The sequence below is a fragment of the Monodelphis domestica genome, chromosome 5 (genome assembly GCF_027887165.1).
Source record: "Monodelphis domestica isolate mMonDom1 chromosome 5, mMonDom1.pri, whole genome shotgun sequence".
Taxonomy (NCBI): domain Eukaryota; kingdom Metazoa; phylum Chordata; class Mammalia; order Didelphimorphia; family Didelphidae; genus Monodelphis; species Monodelphis domestica.
Window position 1 is genome coordinate 184,966,953 of NC_077231.1, and position 22,944 is coordinate 184,989,896.

General features: G+C 35.6%; 1 protein-coding gene across 7 annotated transcripts in view; it reads left to right on the plus strand.

Moving 5' to 3' along the window:
- Positions 1-22,944, plus strand: part of ST7 (suppression of tumorigenicity 7) — a 300,665-nt gene that overhangs the window by 256,492 nt on the left and 21,229 nt on the right. For 5 of the 7 annotated variants that reach the window (XM_001364496.4, XM_007504185.3, XM_007504183.2 and 2 more), the window contains exon 12: positions 18,548-18,698. In XM_001364496.4, the coding sequence (XP_001364533.1) occupies positions 18,548-18,698 (151 nt within the window). The remainder of the gene's footprint in view (positions 1-18,547; positions 18,699-22,944) is intronic. The other 2 variants (XM_056799579.1, XM_056799581.1) reach the window with 1 other exon arrangement.

The window sequence follows — 22,944 nt, forward strand, 5'->3', positions numbered from 1 at the left end:
TAACAGAATTACAAAATGGGAGAGCCTCAAGGAACCTCAGAAGACATCCAGTTCATTTCATGCACAGAAAGAATATCCCCCTAACATGGTTTCCAGCCTCTTTTAAAGACTTCCACAGAATGAAAAACCCACCACTTTTGAGAAGCCCATTGCTCCTTTTAGAGAGCGCTAATTCTATTTTACCAACTAAAAAGACCGCATTTTAATGATTTTATATAACTTAAATATAATATTGAATACTGAATTTGAAAAACAGCCCTAAATCAGAAATATTTCATCAACCATATACTTTAGTGGATGTTAGCAAAACTATACTGTAGGATTAGTTAGACATAACAATTAATTGTCAAACTACTAATTTTAATCATTTTTCATTTTGGACATGTGGGTTGTAGATTTGCTTAAGTGTTCTGATAAAATGAATTGTTCAGGACAAAACCAGGTATAGTGAGTTTTGAAAAAAATATGCATGTAGGCAATAGAAATGGCTTAGTTAAGCTGATTTTATATAGGGCTATAAATAGTCTTGAGAAAAAAAAATTAGCTATCCTTTTAGACACAAACATATTATCTTTGCTATAAGATAATATGAATCCTGGTACAATTATTTCCATGATCATCAATGTAATCAATCACTTAATAATTTTAAAATAAAAGTTCTCCACTGTTAAAATTAAAGTACAGTAAAAACTAGTTCACATAGTATCGTAAATAATTCTTGAAATGTCCATAAGCATTTTATGTTTTATACTCTGCTGCTCACCCAAGGAATATTAAAAATGATGAAGCAATTAAAAAAACCAAGCTATCTTATAGTTATGAAACAATTATTAAATTATGTTCATTATAACAATTATTTATGTATGGTCTCCCCAGAAATTGACAATCACTCAAAGGAGGATCAACCTAGTTACCTTTAGCAAAGTTCATCATATTAGCTATTGAATACTGACTTTTTAAACCACATCATCTCTCAAAGATTGTCTACAAATGGCAGAGGAGACAAGCTCCAAGGTGGGAGTCCCCATGCTGATGCATGATTATTTATATAATTCATTAATTTAGAATATTTTTTCCATGGTTACATGATTCATGTTCTTTCCCTCCCCTCCTCTCACCTCTGCTCCCATAGCCAATGAGCATTTCCAATGGGTTTTACATGTGTCATTGATCCAGATCTAGTTCCATATTATGAATATTTGCACTAGGGTAGTCATGTAGAGTCTACATCCCCAATCATATCCCCATCGAATCATGTGATCAAGCAGTTGTTTTTCTTCTGTGTTTCTACTTTCACAGTTCTTTCTCTGGATGTGGATAGTATTCTTTCTTATAAGTCCCTCAGAATTATCCTGGATCATTGCATTGCTACTAGTAGAGAAGTCCATTACAATCGATGTGCCACAGCGTATCAGTCTCTGTGTATAATGTTCTCCTGGTTCTGCTTCTTTTGCTCTGCATCACTTCCTGGAGGTCGTTCCAGTTCACATGGAATTCCTCCAGTTCATTATTCCTTTGAGCATAATAGTATTTCATCACCATCAGATGCCACAGTTTGTTCAGCCATTCCCAACTGAAGGGCATCCACTCATTTTCCAATTTTTTGCCACCATACAGAATGTGGCTATAAATATTTTTGTACAAGTATTTTTCCTTATGATCACTTTGGGGTATAAACCCAGCAGTGGTATGACTGGATCAAAGGGTAGGCAGTCTTTTAAAGCCCTTTGGGCATAGTACCAAATGCATTAATATCCTTATTTTGCCACATCTCCAACATTTATTATTTTCCTTTGTTGTCATGTTAGCCTATCTGCTAGGTGTGAGATGGTACCTCAGAGTTGTTTTGATTTGCTTTCTCTAATTATTATAATTATTATTATATTTATATATATATAATATATAATATATATAAATATATATTATAATTATTATTATAATTATAATATAATTATAATATTATTAAAGAGATTTAACTTTGTCATGTGCTTATTGATAGTTTTGATTTCTTAATCTGAAAATTGCCTATTCATGTCTCTTGCCCATTTGTCAATTGGGGAATGACTTGATTTTTTTGTACAATTGATTTAGCTCCTTATAAATTTGAGTAATTAGACCTTTGTCAAAGGTTTTTGTTTTGAAGTTTTTTTACCCAATTTGTTGCTTCCCTTCTAATTTTGGTTGCATTGGTTTTGTTTGTACAAAACCTTTTTAATTTAATGTAATCAAAATTATTCATTTTACATTTTGTAATATTCTCTATCTCTTGTTTGTTCTTAAAATCTTTCCTTTCCCATAGATATGACAGGTAAACTATTCTATGTTCACCTAATTTATTTATCTTTTCCTTCTTTATATTTAAGTCATTTATCCATTCTGAATTTATCTTAGTGTAGGTGTGAGATGCTGATCTAAACCTACTGTCTCCCATACTGTTTTCAGATTTTCCCAGCAGTTTTTGTCAAATAGTGGGGTTTTGTCCCCAAAGCTGGGACTTTTGGTTTATTGTATACTTTCTTGCTGAGGTCATTTAGCAAGCTTTAATTCTTAAGAAGTTTGTGTTCATATGAGAAAGAGATCAGATATCTGAAAGTCTTACATGCATGTTGTCTATGTCATTATTCAGGTCACTGATAAAAATGTTAAATAGCTTATAGAGCCAAGCATATATCTCTAGGGTTCTCCACTAGGAACTTCCAGCTACATTGACATTGAACTATTAACAGCTACTCTTCAAGTCTGGGCTCCATCTCTCTATCTTTTCCCTTTGAATAGTATGATATGCTTTATAAAAAGTTTTGCTGAAATCTAGGTAAACTATATCCATATTCCCTATATTTGCTAATTCAGTAATTCTGTCAAAAAAATAAATGAGGTTGGGCTGGCATGACCTGTTTTTGAAGTTATGGTTCATTTTAAATCTTGTTTCCCTTCCTATATAGTCACCAACCACGTCCTTATTAATCCATTCCAGAAAATAGTGAAGTGATTTATTCATGACAATTGCAAACAGTTAGAAGACATCAGGTATATTTCTTTGTCTAGAACACTAGATCTATTGAACACAGGGTAACTTCAAACAAAGTTTCACAGGAATAGAACAAAGTTAATAATATGTTTCTCTTAATACTATTGACATTTAGCCCTGCATCCCTGCCTGGAGGTCGTTGAAAGAAAGATTTTTTAAAAGTCAGTATCACAGGAGCAAGGAGGTGTCAATGATGAACAAAACTCATTAGGTTTCATCTGTTTATTCTTAAAATGATATGAACTATTTGCTATTCCTATTTCTTGAATTGCCTTCTCCAACTTTTTTATGCCTTTCCTTATGCTCATAGTAGATTCTCTTGACCCATTGTTGTTTTCTTCCTACTACGTCTAGCTTACATACCTAACTCTTCCTAAAAGCCTTTACTGTCTATGTCCTTCACAATTACCCCCACCCTAAATAAAAGTGACTTCTCCTCCAATTTCTTATAGTACTTTACCTGGACTTCTCCTTTGTACCAAACGTATTTGTTTTCAGCTATGAAATAGAGAGCTGAACTTGCAATCAGTTCCTTGGATGCTTACTAGCTGAGAAATCATAGGTAAATCAGTTAAGCATTATGATACTTCACTTCCTTAGCTGTAAAATGGGACTGATGATTCCTGTGATATTGCTTTACAGTTTTATTTTAATTAATGGTCCCTAAAGTGGAAATTGTAGTTTTGAGGCCATGTGTATGATCAGACAATTGGAGGATAAGAAGATGGGTCACACCCCACTCTCCCTGAGATGACTAATTATGGGGTTTGTCTCCATCACAAACACATTTGCCTGATGCCCCAACACCCATCCAATTTCACAACATTGATGTCATCCTATGTCACTTCTCCTCTGTTAAAGCTTATCTTACTGCTTTCTACAAGAGCTTTGATGTCTGAGATCCTTTTCTCTCTCAAGCCACCACCCTAGTCTAGGACCTTATAACTTCTTGTCTGGACTATTTAAATAGCCTTCTAATTAGTTTCCCTTCCTGAAGTCTTTTTTATTGAATTGATCCTGTTCACACAGTTATGGAAGTGATTTTCTCAAAGGACAGATCTTATCCTATCACTCTTCTAGTCAACAAAGTCCAATGGCAGCTTATTGACACTTGAATCAAATATTATTTCACCTTTGTCTCATCCTTTTTTAATTTATATTTTTGTAAGATTTATAGTATAAATAAATATTAATATCCTAGTACATATATGATTTATAAATTAGTAAATATGCATATTAGTGGCACATACTTATTTTTTTACTGATAGCTGTACACAATCAAAAAGGTTTAGAGAACACTAATCAGAGGATTAAATGAGAAAATGTGAATTAAATTCTTTTAAAAAAATCAATTGCTTTATTATTTATATACATGTAGTTTATAAATTCCTTGAGATCTAGATCTGTGTCATCTCTACAAATTTATATTCTCATTGCCAAACAAAGAATTCAGTGTATAATAAAAGCTCAATTAATGTTTATTAAATGGAATTGAGTTGAATTGGACTAAATTATATTTTTCTTGGGGAATAGAGAATGCCAATTCCTTTTCATAGAAGATGCCAATTCCTCTCCAAATATAAATTAGATATAAACATTTTATCAAAATCTGAGTAATTTAACATCTCACCTTCAGTTCCATTAGAATTATTTTCAGAATGAGCAAATAACTTATTGAAGTCCTCTAGGAACATGTGGACATAATATGGAATTATATATCATATCTATCCTTGAAGAACTAAGAGGACAGTTGAGGTCTTTCATTTCATGTTTGTCATAGGTGACATTCAAAAGATTATTTTGGTCTGGTTCTTTTCACTTGAATTTGTGCCACCATAGTGCTGCTTGAGGATTATTCAGAGAGGCATAGAGATGGCTGTTTGTAGATTGGGCTGTTAATTATGAGGAATGCTATCTTCTGATCTCATTATCTTTTCTCATGAAGAAAAATCTTTCCAGACATATCAGATGCATCACTGTTGACCCACTTTTGCCAGTATACTTGGAAATTAATTATATTTTGAAAAGAAATTTAGAATCTGTCTCTAATGCCTTTGAAGTCCTACCTAGAAAACTAAGGACTTGAAAGCACAAGCTATGTTTTCGTGTCTTCTAGCTAATCATCATTAAAATTCAGAGGAGAAAAAACAATGTGGGAAATGAAAAGTTGGTTCATGTAGGTGATATCAAAGGATCACAGTTGATTTCCTAACCACATGGCCTATGATAACCCAAGGCTAGATCAGTTCTCGACAAAGAATAAAAAAGGAAGGTACTGGGGTGTAGTGAAAGTTGTACTGGATTTCAACTCAAAGGGTTAGAATCTTAGCCTCACTATTTATTACTTATGTGAATTTGGACAAGTCACTGATCTCTTTTGGCCCTGGTTTTCCCCAATAGAAATCTTCTTTTGTATTTTCTGGTTACAAAGTTTGTGCCCTATTATTCATGGAGGCAAAGCCAATGATATGAGATTTCTTCCTAGATTTTCTCATTTGAAGCCTTTTTTTCTCCATTAGTATATTTATTCTAAGGTCTCTTTCACTTCTAAGATGTATAATTTGAGTCCCAGTAAGAAAATATAGGGTAGGAAGCGTGTGTGAGAAAGAGAGTCAGAGACAGAGACAGACAGACAGACAGACAGATAGATAGACAGATGAAGAACTATAAATTTTGAGTCCTAAAGTAGACAGTAGGCATGAGAGAAATGCCATGTACTAGCTAGAAAGGAGAATAATAGTAGAATTGATGCCTTCTAGTTCTGGGAGAAAACTTTAAAAAACAATATAGGGAAACATCCTTATGGTTTCAGATTTCTATAAATGAGGTACATGATGTATAAGATAATAGACAACATGAACTCAAATTTTGTCATTTTTAAATACAATATCATAGGCATCACAAAGAATTTTAAAGAATAGATTTCATAGCTGTAATACAGAAAAGGAAGGATAGATCTTGTTAAGAGAGAGAGAGAGAGAGAGAGAGAGAGAGAGAGAGAGAGATAATAGAAAGGGTACAAGTAAATTGATCCACAATTTTTCATTGCTAAGTCACTAACAATATAAGAAAAAAAAACTAATTAGACCCTGTCCTCAAGGGTCTTTTCTCTACGTGCTATCCAGGATATAGCTTATGTGGAAGTGAAATAAATATAATGTATACACAAAGCAGTTTTAGTGGGATGGAAGGAGAGAGCAGCAAGGACTTCATTAAAAGGAACTAGATATTGAGGCATCAGTAAGGATGGAGTACATTTAAGTTACTTAACCTTTTTCTACCTCAGTTTCTTCAACTGCAAAATGGGAGTGATGATAATAGCACCCACCTCACAGGGTTGTTGTGAGGATCAAATGAGTTAATATTTGTAAAGTGCTTAGTATATGGTAAGCAGTTAATAAATACTCATTCCCTTCCTTTCACCCTCAGTGACTGACAGGAAGATAGAGGATTATGATGTACTTACTTTGTGCCATATCCATAATAAGCACTGGGAATACAAATCCAAGATTATAAGACATAAAGAAATTTGAATGTCCTGAGTTTGGGGTGTGTAGGAAATACCCAGTAGAAGTAGCAGGTAGGAAGTTCGTGATGGGAAGCTAAAGCTCTGGAGAGAGACTAGGGTTAGGCATAGAGATCTGGAAGTTATTTGTATTGATGGGATAACTGACCACTGGAGTCCTGCTGAGGACCCTCAGGACAGAACCCCAGGTAGGAGGTCATCTAGAAGGTGGGCAGAAGCAGCAGGAGAGAGCACCCAGGAGCTGTTCATATGCTGCAAAGGGTCAAGAAGGATGAGAATCAGAAAAACATTTTGACAATTAAAAGATAATTTTGGAAAGAAACATTTTAGTTGAGTGATCAGGGTCCAGTGCAAGACAGCAAATGGGTCAAAAGTGAAGGAGAGAGGCCATTAAGTAGCTTAGTGGATATACAGGACCTGGGTTCAGATCTGGCATCAGACACTTCCTTCTTGTGTTTCTCTGGGCGAGTCCCTTAGCTCCCACTGCCTAGCCCTTGGCGCTCTTCTGGTTTAAAATTGATACTAAGACAGAAGGTAAGGATTTTTTTTTTAATGAGTGAGAGGAACACAAGGAGAGGCAGTGGGTCGAGATAAATTTTTCTAGGTGTTTGAGAAAGGGTAGAAAAATAAAGGATAAAAGCTTAGGATAGAATCTAGTGCAGAGGTTTTGTTTGTTGGTTTACTGTTTTTTTTTTTTTAACAATAAGAGAAAAAATAGGATCAGTGGGAAGGCATTAAGGAAGGAACCAGTCTATATGGAGAGGATGAAGATGCAAGCACAAACAGGATGATTGAGGTTGCAGTCTGCTGGAGATGATGATCAGGGATGGAGTCAAGGGCCCAGACAAAAAGTTGGCCTTGGCAGGAAAGGGTACCTCATCATAAACAGAGGGAAGAATGGAGAGAAAAGGGGAAGATGTCTACAGGTATAGAAAGTTTACGCTTGAATGAAAACTAGACCCTGAGGGTGAAAACACTGTGAAGAGAAAAATACAGAAGTAATAGTTACCATAATTTAAATTCGACTACTCATATCCAGGGTTTGGGAGTATTTTTTCATAGATTCTAAAACTGATAGAGATAAGAGGCATTATGGTCTCACAGATAAGAAAGCCAGCCTCAAGGTTCAGAAAGATGTTCAAGTTCTGCTTCTAAAGGCTACCAGATGTGTAGCTCTCTCTAAGACTATACATTGAAGAGCTTTCTTTTTTTTATTCCTCTTCTTAATTTTGTTTATACATTGCCTACTCACCCCATCATGCTCTTTGTATGACTTTCAATGCCATGAACTCAGAGATGGTCACGTTCCATTACTTAAAGCTGTACATCATCAGAAGAATAGAGATACTAAAAAAAGGATGATGCTTGGATTCGTCTAAAGAACTTTGTAGCATCCCGAACACAACTTGGCCTTTCTTCCACCTTTTCAATTCTGGACCCAAAACGTTTTCCATTTGCACTTTTTATTTATTGGTGTGTATATATGTATGTATAATGTGCACACAGAGGTGTATATATACCTAAATATACATTTACATATAGACACATAAATGCACTAAGGAGTGTTATAGTTTGTACATCCAAATGGACATCACAGTCTAGATGTTAGCCACAGATGTTTCCCTTGGTTCTGGTCCTGCACACTCTGTTGGCCAAACGCATATGATTATGGAGATCATCTAGGATGCCCTGCAGTGTTCTAGTCATTAATGAGGTCATACCAGTGTTACCACAGACAGAAGCATCAGAAATAGCATGGTGGCATGGAGAGAACTCTGGTTCTCAAGTCACTGCCTCTTACATTTACCCCCTGTGTGGTCTTGGGCAAAGTGTGACCTCTCTGGGCCTCATCTGCTTCATCTGGAAAGTGACAGTCATTAGGATGGTTAAAGTGATCTTTTCCCTGTATATTTATTTTCCTTACATGGCAGGTTACAGGTTTCCTCACCATCGTGTTTTCCCTCTCTTGGACATGCTTCAGCTTGTAAATCAATCAATCTCTCTCTCTCTCTCTCTCTCTCTCTCTCTCTCTCTCTCTCTCTCTCTCTCTCTCTCTCTCTCTCTCTCTCTCTCTCTCCTTCATTTATGTCTCTCTCTTCCCTCTCCCCCTTTCACCCCTTCTCTCCCTCTCCCTCTCTTTCTCTCTCTTTTAGTCTTACCTTCTGTCTTAGAATTAATACTAAGTAAGTTCCAAAGCAAAAAAGCAGCAAGAGCTAGACAATTGAAGTTAAGTGACTTGTCCAAGCTCACACAGCTTTGGAAGTGTCTGAGGTCAAATTTGAACCCAAGATTTCCAGTCTCCAGACCTGGCTCTCTGTCTGTGGAGCCATTAGCTGCCCTTAGCTTTTCTCTTAAAGTGGAGTCTTACCCTCACATAGACGAAAAGAGGAGTTCCTTTGGTACCCTGAAAGGGCATTCTACTTGGCCAGGTATTTTAAATCATTCATAATATTCTCAGTGTTCTCATTTATCTTGCCATTTCTATCTTCCCAGATTGTAGATTTTTCTCCATAAGAGAAAATGAAAGTAAAATGTGATTTTTATACTTCTTGCCAAAAGATATACATTTTGCCCTTGCACTCTCTATCCCAAGTACATATTCTTTTTATATTTAGCAGACATTAAATGCCTACTATGTGATTGGTGCAGGGAATATAAAAAAAAAGAAAAGAAAAAAAGAATGGCATTGTCTCCTGCCCTGAAGGAGCTTACTTCCTAGTAGGAACATTTCATGTATGAAAGCAGCAGAATAGTCTATTTGGAGCCAAAGAACACAAGTTCAGATGCTGGCCCCAACACTCACAGCTTGTGTGATGTTAAAGAAGTTATTATTTTCTCTGGGCCTAAGTTTCCTCATTGAAAAAACAAGGGGGTGGGGGTGAGGTTTGGATTAAACAGCCTCTACAGTGGTTCCCCTTCCAGGTCTGTGCTTCCTGCTACTAGATGAGTGACACTGTTCCAACTCAGTTTCCTTATCTGTAAAATGAGAGGGTTGAACTTAACAATTTTTAAGGTCCCTTCTACATCTAACTTTATGATCCTATGATCAAATAATATCAAGAATTTAAGAAGTAAGGGAGACTAAAGCTATTTCCAGACAAAATGCCTTTTCCACGAATTTAGTACAAAAACTTTTTTTATTTCTTCAATTTCTCAGATGCATTCTGAGTTAGTCTATTTCACATTATTCTTGGAGTTCCTCAACAGTCTTTCACATATATTTTTGATTACATGTTCCTATATTGTTGACTTTTTTTGTATAAAATCCAAGGTTAGTAGAGTGCTACCTAGGAAGGCACATTGGTTTCTTTTCTTCCCAATGAGGATAATACATGGTATCATTCAATTTTATTTCTTGAGAGCAGGATGGAGGCAAAGAGAAGGGAAAGAGCAGGTATTCAGCCAGGCTCTGTGCTAAGCACTCTCTAAATAGGATCTCATTTTATCCTAAAACATAGATGCTCATTCCTATTTTATAGTTGAGGAAACTGAGGCAGACCTGGTTAAGTAATTTGCTCAGAGTAACCCAGATAATCAGTGTCTAAAGCAGGACTTATACTCTTGCCTTCCTCTAATTGGCATAATGTAACTTGGGCAGATGGACTTCAAAATTAAGTATTGTCTCCATTTTAGGAAAGAATAGAAATGCTCAGTGAGGACAGAAACAAGGCCCAAATGACTAAATCTTGTGGCAGTCCCGCACCCTCATAGGTCTCTACTATAAGCACCGGGACACCTTTCAGAATGAATGCTTATGAGAGAGGCTTGCCAATTAAGTTAGCAGCAACACCAACAAAAAGCCTAATTTTGGACCTCTGAAGAAAATTGTATTCCAGGATTTGTGTAAAGTGGCTAGCATTTAGCACAGCACTCTTAAAAACCAGACTGGCGCATAGTAGGCCCTTAATCAGTGCTTAACTGACCTACTTTGTTTTTTGTTTGTTTGTTTGTTTGATTTAGATGTCTGCATGGTGACTAGCAGCATAGAATCATTGACAGTCAAATGTTTAGATACTTTTCCCTAAAACATGAATACTAAAACTTGAATTTCTTTGCCTCTGGATAATATCACTAGGAAAAATCAAAAGCTATGGCTTGTATTTTCTCCTAGAATGTGCTGGTATCCCATTTGCTTTGGCAAGATTTTTTTAAGTGGAATATAATGTATGGATCCTTACAAGACAGTGGTGTATTTCAAATAGTTGACTGGTTACTAGACCCAGAAACATGGTGAACAATGACAAGGAAATTTCAGTGATACTACACTTAGGAAAGAAGAAAGAGAATTCAGGTCGAGTGTTCTGGGAAAATTTCAGGAAGAGAGAACACTTTTAGTAAAGGGAGACAAGGAAGATTATGCATAGAAAGTTTTAAATTTAAATTTAATTTCAATTTTCAAAGAGAGGAGAGGGGGGACTGCAATTCTTCTACTCATGGAATAAAGTCAGCATAAATGTATCAGGCCTTAATATAGTTTGTTAAGTTCAGGGAACAAGTAGAAACTATAATTTATCTAGAGTTTTTGAAGAGGAACAGCATGAAATGTGTTAGAAAGGTAGACTAAGGACAAATTATGGAGAAAAGTAAATGCCAGCTTAAGGAATTTGCATTTATCCTAGACACATTAAAGAGCCAACATATGTCTTTGAGTAGGAGCATGACATGGCCAAACTTGGGAAGATTGTTTTATTAGCTATATGATGAATAGACTGGAGAGCAGAAAAGACTAGAGACAGGAAGATGAGCTAGGAAGCTATTGCAGTTGTCCAAGTCAGATATGATGAGGGTCCAAACTACGGTAGTGGGAGCTTGATCCAAAGAAGGTACATGGGTGAGACATTGTGGGGGATCATTAGGACTTTGGGAACTAATTAGATCTGAGAGGAGAGAGAAGGAATCAAAAATGCCTGAAGTGTAGAGCCCAGGGAACAGGAACAGTGGTGCTGTCACAAGTGGAAATAATGAAGTTGACAGGGATGTACTTAGGAGGAAAGATAATAAATTCAGTTTGGGTCATAGTGAGTTTGAGATGCTGTGGGAATATCTGCATGAAGATAGATATATAGCAATCAGCTGATGATGTGGATCTGAGGGTCAGGGGAGATATTTAAAGATTCCAGATGTAAATTGGAGAGATACTTGCATTAAGATAGCCATTGAACTCATGGGACTATACAGTAATCATCATGGGAGGGTGTGGAGGATAGAGGAACACATATTTATGGAGAGATGGAAAAAAGGCCCAAATATACTGAGAAAGGGTGGTCAAAAAGGTAGAAGAACCAGGAAACAACTGTGGCACAAAAATCCAGAACAGAGAGAATATCTAAGGAAAGAAAGGCACCAAGGTTTTTAAATTCTTTAACATTAATGGTTTTACCTAGATAATGATGATAATATTTCCCTTTAAAGTTTACAAAGAATTTAATATAATTTTTCTATTTGGTCTTCACAAAAACCCTTTGAGTTTGTTATTTTGGTGATGTTATCCTCATCTTGCAAAGAAGAGAAATGAGACTCAGAGAGATTAGTTGTGTGAGTGGAGACTGGGACCAATGAAGAGCTATTATAGTGATAGAGACAGGATTTGACAACTAAAAGGACATGAAGGATAAGAGAGATGTAAGAGGCCAGGATGACATTACCCTTGGTAAAAAATAGTTGGTGAGGAAGATGGTGAGTTATATTTTAGATATAGGAGATACCCACATGGAGATCTAACAGGTAGTTGGTACTGTGAGAATGGAACCCACAAAGAAGATGAGCTCAAGTTGTGTTTATTTTATTACAACACTGCTGCTCTGTCACCTCTATGTTCTCTTAGAATTCCTCCTAGCTTTAACTTCTATGATCCTTTAATTTCTCTCTTAAGAATCTGCTTTTCTATTGCTTAAGATAGCAAAGTTGAACTCAGAAATGGGAGCCTCTACACAGTACATCTAGATCCTTCTAACTACATATTGACTTAGAAAACTACTTATCAAATTCTCATTAAAAAATTTTTTTTTTAATTTGTTCACAATTACATTTTAATCTAGTTCAAGCTGCTCTTGGGAGTGTTGTGAGCCATGTATTTTATGCTTCTAATCTAAGATATACATCTGACAAACCCCTGGCTTCTTTCCTTAGATATAATGAATTGTAAGATGACATGATCATCATGGGGCAGCTAGGTGGCTCAGTGAACAGAGAACCAGGCCAGGGGTTGGGTGGGTGGGTTCAAATCGAGCCTGAGACACTTCCTAGCTCTGTGACCCTGGGCATATCACTTAACCCCAACTACCTAGCCCTCAATTCTACCCCCAATTCTAAGACAGAAAGTCATGATTTGAAAAATTAAAAAAAAAAAGATACCATGACCATTCATCATTGAAGTTTCCTAGCATTTCCTCTTTGCCAACTACTTTCTTGATTATCATAATTATGTAAAAATTGCACCTCTGATCATTTTGCTTATCTTTGGAGAAAGAAAATTCTTCAGCAAGGAAATCTAAGAATTTATCAGATTCCCTGCTTTTAGCAGAAAAAATGTCCAGCAGATGTCATTTGGGTTGAGATTCCCATCTTCATCATTGCATTTTACGATAATTTGCTACTGATAGTGGAAAGACCAATGAGAATTTAAAATTAATTCATTAGCATTGATAGTTATAGCATAAAGTTTATGTATTTTCCTTTAACTTTTTATAGAATCACCATGTTCTATAGGCCATCTAGTCTGACCTTTAAGCCAATGAATTGCCCCTGATAGTTGTTTAGCCAGCCATTTCTTAAACACAAATAGTTGTAGGGAGAAAACCAGTTCAAAATGCTTAGAATCTTCATCTTAGTTGTAAGTTTTCATTGCAAATGCTTGAATGTCAGAGGGGGAAAAAGAGGGTCTTGATACAAATACAATTTGAAAAGGTGCTTCTGAATCCTTTAAGAAATACTGTAGTTTAAGAACAGTATTATTTGGGAATCTGAGAAAGAAAATGAGAAACAAGATGGTGGACCAAAAAAGTTGGTATGCAGGTCTAGTTGGTAGAAGCCAAATAGTTACTATAGACAGGCAGATAGCATTCTCTGATTTTCAAGCCTCAGTTACTATAATTGATTTCTGCATACTTGTGGATAGGGATCTGCCCTCTTTCATTTATTTTTCTCTTGACATGTAAGATGTGAAATGTTGTTCCATGCTTTTCTAATTTAAATGTTGCACATGTTGAGAGCTGATCGAGCCAGGCATTTTAACTTTAGCCAAAAAATAGCACATTGTTGTTATTAGTCTTCATTATCTGGTTAGGGCCAACATTGTGTTTGGAACTATACAGGAATATAAATCTAATTTATAGACATAGCCTAGTTTAGACATAAAATCCATATGATGAGAAGGAAGTTAGGTTTCCATGGTGTGAACTTGCTTTGGTTAGTTTTATAACACCAGTTCTTTGGGCATCGATCCTAAGACTTTGGGGAAGTAATATTTCAGGAAAGGGGTTGCTTACTAGAGGCTCAAAAGCATTATTTTGCAAACAATTTTCTTAAAATAAGTAGGCTTTCTCAAATTCTGTTTGGATCCCACATTTACATAAATTCCACCCCATTTACCAGGTGCTGGGCCCTTTTCTCAAAATATCCCCGTCCTTCATCACTCTCCAATTTATGATGCTAAATGAACAGTTCCTTCACATTGCAGATTCTCATGAAAATCATAAAAAAGTACTTCCTGAATCAAATAAGAATAGAAAAAAGCAAAGAAACATCTTATTTTTAATTTAGCTTCTGACTGATTCTCATAAATTCTAAATCTAATTTCTTTTTAAATTTGAACAAATGAGCCAGTTTCTTTTCATGTTGGTCTCAGCTTCCACTCCAGTGCTTTATCATAGTGTACAACTGACCCTGAGTTCTCAAAAGCAGTGCCAGAATAGTGCCTTCTCCAGAATTTCCTACCAAACCAATCTGAACCAGTAAGTATTTATTAATCCCTTCTGTGTGCAAGGCATTGTGCTAGATGCTGGGGATACAAAGAAAAAACAAGAAATATTCCTTGCACTCACGCTTACGTTCTATCAGTGGATGCATGAACTATGCGATTAGACATCGTACAAGCCACTACCCATCCCATCCAGGACTCACAACCATAGCCTACAGCCCTGTTCGCCAGGCCCTGCTGGCTCTAACAGAGATGTGGACAGTCCTCCCCCCTCCCCCATCCCAGGCTCCTAGACGGATAGCTATTTGAGGACCAGCTTGTCTAAGTAACTGGGGCCTTACACAGAAAGGTGGCCCGCCAGCTGATGTAAGGCAGGGGAGGGAGGGAAGAAAGAAAGAAGGGGGAAGGATTTATTGAATGCCACCTGTCTGCCCTCAGGCATGGTGTCGGGTGCTTCACAACATTATCTCACTTTGTCTCGGCAACAGTCCTGTGAGGCAAGGTTATTATTGTTAACATGTTCATATTATGATAAAATATTCTTTCTATAGTATTATTATGCTATTCTTATTGCCCTTTTACAGTTGACGAAACTGGCAGACAGAGCTAAGTATCTTTTGCCTCTGGGAATTATGCTGAAAGGCAGACTCTTCTTCTTACCTTCTCTAAGGTTCTTATTCTACTTACCCCACCCAGTTCCAAGTTATTTCTCTTTCTCTAATTTTCTTAGAGCTCTTTGCATATTCCCTTTGGTAATATCACATTCTACATGACTGATTTGTACATGTCATGTTAGATTATAAGTTTCTTGAAGGCAAGAATGGAATAATTTCCCATCCAGGTATCTCTAGCATCTCTCTTAGTGTTTTGGGTTACTTGTTTTTCTTTGGATACTATGAATGCATACTTTCAGCTCTCTGGTCTGTGCAGAGCTACTTTCAGTGTTTTTCCCTGTTGAAATGGGATAAATGCAAGAAAATACACTGATTAAACAGATTTTTTAAACTTCATTGAGGCAATGTTACACAGTAGATCCTATGGAAAAAAAGATTTGAGCATTTTAGTGGACTTCAAATTCTATTTGAATTAAATTGTGTGATGTGGCCTCTAAGGAATTCATACTTTATTCTATGACAATATGGAGGCATTTGAAATTTTTGAAGAGGGTATTAATGTAATAAGACACTTGCTTTATAGGAAAATTATTTTGTAAGCTGGGTAGGAGATTTATGAGACACAGAAGAAAGACTGGAAAGAGAGACCAATTAATTGCCTATTGTTAAGATTAAAATTTAGGCCAAACTGTCAGGTAAAAATTAGTTTTACTCTAGAAGTATTATATTTTTAGAGGTTTATTTAAGATTAAGAATTTAAGAAAATACAAATGAGAAAGCATGTTCCTAGGTGGGCCGAGAGGCCCATTCAATTTCACTTACATCATGAGAGACGCATCTGCTTGGAAGCAGAAACAGGAAGAGAGTTGGTAGACTTTACAACCAGTTTAAATAGAAATCTTTGATCTCACCCAGTTGAGGATCTCAGTGAGATTACAAAGCATTCTGGGAAGTGGCCAAGGACTTCTGGGGATTGGAGTCCGGTGTTCAGATCTCCATTTTTACACTATTACAATAGTCCAGACAAGAAATGATGAGGACTTTGAATAAAAATGGTGGTCATTGGGTCATAGAGACAAGGAGGAAAATGTAAGAAAATATATAAAAATGGCATTATGGAGCTGATTAGATATAGGAACAGAAAGGGAAAACTCTAAAATTGGTTTTAACCTGAGGATAGATTTTGGGGTCTTTATAGTTGGATGTGAAAAAATTACTCATTTATTTAATATAATTGGTCTTCTTTGTAACCCTATATTTATTTTACTCATTTAAAAATCTTATTCTGAGGAGGGTTCCATAGACTTTACCAACAGGTTCCATGACCCAAAAAAGATTAAGAATCTTACTTCTAAGATGATATCACAGTTAAGAATATATTTCAAGGAAAGTCATAGAACCCCTAACAGAAATTTTAAAGTTTGGAGAAAGCATGAATTTAAGATTGGAGTGAAGATGATGAGTTCCAGTTTGGACATATTAAGTTTAAATGTTTGGATGTTAAGATTAAATGCCTATGGGAAACCCAAGAAAGATATACAACAAACTGTTTAGAGAGAGATTATGGTTAGATTTATCAATTTGAGAATTAATTACATTGTTAATCAAACTCATAAGAACAAGTAAGATGACGAAGAAGAAGAAGAGTCTAGAAAGTAAAAAGGCCCAAGAAAGAGCCTTGAGGGACAGATACCACTAATAAGAAAGGAGATGGATGATAATTTAGCAAAGTTAACTAAGAACAGTGGTGAGACAGGTAGGTGAAACAGGAGTGATACATGTCATAGAAATCAAGAGGCAAAGTATATTTAGGAGGAGATTTTATTTAATAGTTTCAAAATAGAGGGATCAAGGAGAATGAGGACAAGGAAAATCCACTGGACCTAGTAGCTAGGAGATTATTAATAACCAATGACCAAAAAGTTTCAATGGTTAAAAGTCTAATTATTAGGGATTGAAAGTCCATCTGGAGGTAAGGAAGTGGAGTATTTATAGATGACCCTCCATGAATTTGGCAAGGAAAGGTAAGGAAGATATGAGGTCATAGTTTAAGGAGATAAGATTAAGAGAAAAGTGGTGGGTTTGGGTGTGTGTGTTTCAATTGTAAGTAAAACCTTATAATTAAAATTCTATTAAAATTATACAATTATATAAATTATATAAATTATCTGTAGGCAGCAGAAGGGAAAGAATCACTTCAGAATTATGAGCTGAATTAAAGTAAGAAGTTAGCATGGGGTGGGGCAGCTAGGTGGCTCAGTGGATTGAAAGCCAGGCCTAGAGATGGGAGGTCCTGGGTTCAAATCTGCCCTCAGACACTTCCCAGCTGTGTGACCCTGGGCAAGTCACTTGACCCCCATTGCCTAGCCCTTACCACTCTTCTGCCTTGGAACCAATACACAGTATTGACTCCAAGACTGAAGGTAAGGGTTTAAAAAAAAAAAAAAGAAGTTAGCATGGGATTTCTTCCAGTAGAGATTCCAGGATGAAACATAGCAGAGGAAGAGGACAGATTAGCTTAGGGAGAAACTGATGGGCTACTCCTTTATTGCCTTTAATCCACTCAATAAGATTATGTTAAACAGCACAGGGCCAACCTGGCATATTCCATTGGAGTTATCTTGCCATTCACATAAAACAACTAAGTCTTTGAATTGCTGAAAAGAAAAGAAAAAAAAAGATGGAACCAGTGGACTGGTACATATTGAAGATGAGAGAGAAGGTGTGATTGAAAAATCAATCTCTCAGAGAAGAAATGATTCAACCTAGAGCAAAAGTAGAAGGATCTACTTTGACAGTTTGAAGAATTATCTCTTTTCTCTGAGACTGGAGCAAAGGAGAAAAGAATGGATAATACTATTAAGAGGATTTTTGATGGACTCAATTTTCCCAATAAAGCAAGATATGAAATTATCTGCTGAAAGACAAGGGGACTAGATGGAATTACCAGGAGTAGTGACAAACTCAGTTTAGATTAGATAAAATTACCACATCCTTCTCCTTGCCAGACCTATGTGGTTAACATCAATTACTGTCCTATTCAGTCTAAGACTCTTTAAAGTGGTTAGTTTTGTCTTATGATGCATAAGTTTACATATGGCCATTTTACATACTTTATCATGGTTATAAAATTAAATATGTACCTATAATTGCATCCAAACTTAATCTCTCTTTAGAGTGGCTGTCTAATGATTATTTTGATCAGAGAATCTATGACTGAAATTCTCTCTGGCCCCCACTATAGGAGACTTCTACAACATTAACCATCTGTCAGTAAGCTTTAGAAGGGTTGGATGTTTCAATAATTACCTTCCAATGTCCTAATGAGATTTCAGGTTTGATGACATACTTGTGAATAGTACTTTAGGGAAATAGATCTCTCTCTGTGTAGATTGTTGAATTTCAAATTGCTGTATATTAACACATCTGTCTCTTCCCCCTCCCCCCTTTTTTTATTTCAGTACCTACTAGAAATGAAAAGCTTAATCCTACCCCCAGAACATATTCTGAAGAGAGGCGACAGTGAAGCAATAGCCTATGCTTTCTTTCATCTTCAGCACTGGAAGAGGGTGGAGGGGGCTTTGAATCTTTTACATTGTACGTGGGAAGGCAGTAAGTAATATTCTTTCTTTGAAACATTTTCCTAAAAAAGAACGTGAAAAGGTATTAAACCTATTTTACCCAGAGTGCTTATGATGAATGATGAAAATTTGCATTTATATAGTTCCTTTCATCTATGATCTCCAATCACTTTTAGAGACATTTAATTAATTAGACTTACAATTCCCCACTGAGGTGAATATTATTGTGATAATGCAACCTTTAGAAAGAGAAGGGAAGTTCATATAATCATGGAGATGAAAGCCTTCATCACCATTTCTTTATAAATCCAGTCAAAGCCTAGGAAGCTTTTGTCTTTATACTATAATATCTGGCATAGAATTAAGCTCATATAAAAATATATATTTGTATAATAATAATATAATAATTAACATAATAACAATATAAAAATAAATACATATTACATATAAATATATAAGCTTAATTATATACATTATATATCTGTATATACACATACATACATTTTCTTCATATATGATTTTTCCAAGGTAATTCACCACCTCTTTGACCATCTCAGAGCTAGGCCAGGGGAATTCAAAAGAACAGAGGAAGTAACATATACAAGATGTATAAGAGCCTGAAGATGAGGATTCCCCTCCCACCTCCAAAAAAAGTCCCTTCAGTGGAGTTTATCATCTAATTAGAGAAAGGCAAAAAAGGCAAACACATCTGAAAATTAAATAACAGTAAAAGACTGATTAAAATGTCACATGAATAATACCCCCATATTAAGTGGATATGGACAAGAGCTACATATAGGATGAGAAAGACATAAGTTGTGATCTTCCATTGTTGAAGCGAATTTCACTATCAATAGATCCATTATGGATCCAACAAAGGACTCATGGTAGAGACAATAAATACTATAGGAGACAGAGAAATTAATGTGCCCTCTAGTTATGACCTAAGGCAGTGATGGGCAACTTTTGAGCTCAGTGTGTCAAAATTCACCAGAAAAAATGAGCATAACTCAGGTGGTGTATCACTTCGAGAAGAAAAAAAAAACAAAAATGTCCTTCTTGGCATGCATCCCCATACTTCTCTGTATGCGGTTGTGTGTCATAGGTTCACCATCACGGACTTAAGGACTCTTATAAGACTGAAAAAAGAAAAGGAGAGTCTGAAGGGAATAGTGTGAATTCCACACAGGCAACATAGCATGAGCCAAGACTCTAAAATGAGAATGAACAGATGGTGTCAGAGAAACAAGTAGAATTTGATTAATGGGAGATTAGTTTACAAAGGTAAACTGAGGCCAAATTACAGAGAATCTTGAATGATAGGCTGAAAAGGTTTATATAAGCAGCAGCAGCAGAGAGAGAGAGAGAGATGCATTAGAGGTTTTTGAGCATGGAAGAGGGAGAGAGCCTCTACTCCAGTCTAAGCTGCTTATTAGCTGTGTGACTATAAACAAGTCACTCCATCTCTCTGAGCTCCAGTAGCTTCATCTTTAAATGATGACAATATTTCTCTTATCTCTATCTTATAGGGTTCTTATGGGAAAATGCCTTTAAATGAATTTTTAAATGATGTTGAAATATGAATTGTTATTGAAGTGGTGGGTTTTAAAAAATTAAATACAGATAAATTTCCTGAGTAGATTTCAGCACACAGAAGTCAAAGTGTACAATTTTTCAGAAAGTCTGGGAAAGGTCATATGATTGCAATTAATTGGACCATGGGTCATTATTTTGTCATATATTATATATATATACATATATATATACATATATATATTATTTTGTCAAAATAATTGTCATTATTTTCCTTGAAAACATGCAGTATACTTTTCTGAAGTTTAACTATTCTTTCAGTGGTTTTATTTTTTCCTGCTTTTTTTTATTTTTGTGCATGTTCATTTATGATTCTTCCCCTTTCTGGCCCACCCCTCGTGCTTCAAGAATGGAAGGAAAGAAGGAAAATGTCAGGTCTTAGGCTAGGATTGTTTCCTTTTTTGGTCTTTTGTTCCCAGTGTAGTATGTTCCCTTGCCCATAAAAATAAAAGTTTGTTGAATTAAAATGAATTAAGAAGTTTTTTGATAGATAGTAGAGGGTAAACTGGCAAGCATGGGACTCAAGCATTCAAGTCTTCTTTTTCTTTCCATTGGGCATTAGGGTAGATGGATAAGAAAAGAGTTCCCTGTGAGAGTTAATATATTATCTAGTTACATAATTTACTTCTAGAACTTGAAGGATGTTGATTTTATTGTTGGTTTTCCCCTCCCCCCCCCAATAATATATTCCAGGTGTGTTATTCAACCCCAGAAAGTACACCTGGGCTTATGACATATATGAGCTTATAAATGCTCCCATCTGGTTGTGGCCTGTTATTGTCTAGATTTGTCTTTCTCAACTATAGAAGTTATATCAGGAGAGAAAAAAGGAATTCTGACCCATCAAACCATATATTAGATAGCTTATGGGAGGGGGGAAAAGCCAAGATACATCATATAAAAATGCCTTTATACAAATGCTAGAAACCTAAACAGTCAAATCAATTAATTAAAATACTTAGTGCCAAGTAGTGGCCTTGCTTTGGTGGGAGTCTTAGAAACTTTATGAAAGGATGGTGAGATAAGATTATTTGAGACTAATTTCCAGCAAAGAATAACGGTGGTATAATTAGGGTTAGATTTATGATTCTGCTACATTGTATCTATTTTACCTTGGAAAAAGTCATCTCGACTCTAAATGCTTCATTTGTAAAATTAGGTGATTTCTAGGGTTCTTAACCCCATGACAACTGAACATTAGGCAGACCAGGTGACTTCGTTTGTTATTATTATAGTTACTAGTTCAACATCCTAAAGCAAGAATGGAATCCAGCAAACATTTTTTAATTGTTTACTACACATAAGGCATTTGTGCTTGGTGCTGAAAAAACCTAGAAGTCTATCATACTGATGTTTAATTTTCAAAAAATAAAATCCTATTTGGATTTTTAAAAAATTAAAATGTGAAAGTCAGTAACCTATAAAAGCCTGAAAATGATTTTTTTAAAGGTGACCAACTTGCAGAGTTAAAGAGAATTTTTTGCAGGAGTACTGGGGGAAGGAATTTCCAAAAATCAGAAAGGAAACACAAATGAGAACAGAGAAGCCCATGAAGAAAATCTTGTCAGTGAAGTAGAAAAGAAAAGAAAAAGCTTAAATAGTCAGAAAGAACTTTGAGGGATTAATAAGGCTGATACACTGAATGAACTCTTTTCCTTAAGAAGGGCAGCAGGGAAGTTAGCAGTGATGTGAATTGGACAAGTTGCTATTAGATAAAATAGTGATTGCTTTTCAGTTTTCTTAGTCAAATCGACAAGAATAATGTCAATAAATCCGTAGCATTTCCCTAAAAGTTTTGAAGAAATTCAAGGATGAAAATAGTGACTTTACATTCAGATAGATAGCCTGTCATTACAGCTTTCTAGGAAACCTTCAGATTGGTTGACTGTAGTTAGACAAAAAAAGTGGCAAGTGAGTTTTAAAAGTGGGTAAATATCTCATTTATTCTTATAACAACCTTGGGAGATAGGTGCTGTTCTTATCTCCATTTTATAGGTAAGGAAATTGAGCCAGACAGAAGTTAAGTGACTTGCCCAGGATCATATATTTAGTAAATTTGTGATGGCCATAATTGAACTCAAATCTTGTCTTCTGACTCTTTATCCATTGTACCAGCAATGTAACTAATTTGTTGGTCTTTCTGGCTACATCTACAAATTGAGACAATATCCCCAAGGAATAATTGACAATAATTGACACCTAATAGCCCTTGTGATTCCAGAATAGGGTTTGGGAGCCATTATCAATTGTTCCTTAAGGGTAGTAAAAAAGACAAATAAAATGCTAGGCTCTTCAAGATGGGTATCAGAAACAAGACAGAAAATGGTAACTGACCTTCCCTAAAGCATTTTCTTTTTCTTTTCTATATTATACATTTATATTTTTTCTAATACTTTTCTGAAATGCCATGTGCAGTCCTGACTGAACCTCAAGAAAAAATATGATGGAGCTAAAGAAAGTCTAGAGAAGAGGAACTTGAAATGATTGGAAAGAGAGATTTTTGGCAAGAAAGGATCTATAAAAAGGATAGAACTAAAAAGATTGACTGTTGTATATGAAAAGGCAAAGACTAAAAGTAGATCAAATCAAGAACTATGAAATAAACAAATGGATTAGGTGAACATCCATTTGTCCACAAAATCACAAAACGTTTAGAAGATCCTTGGAAAATGAAACCACTTAAA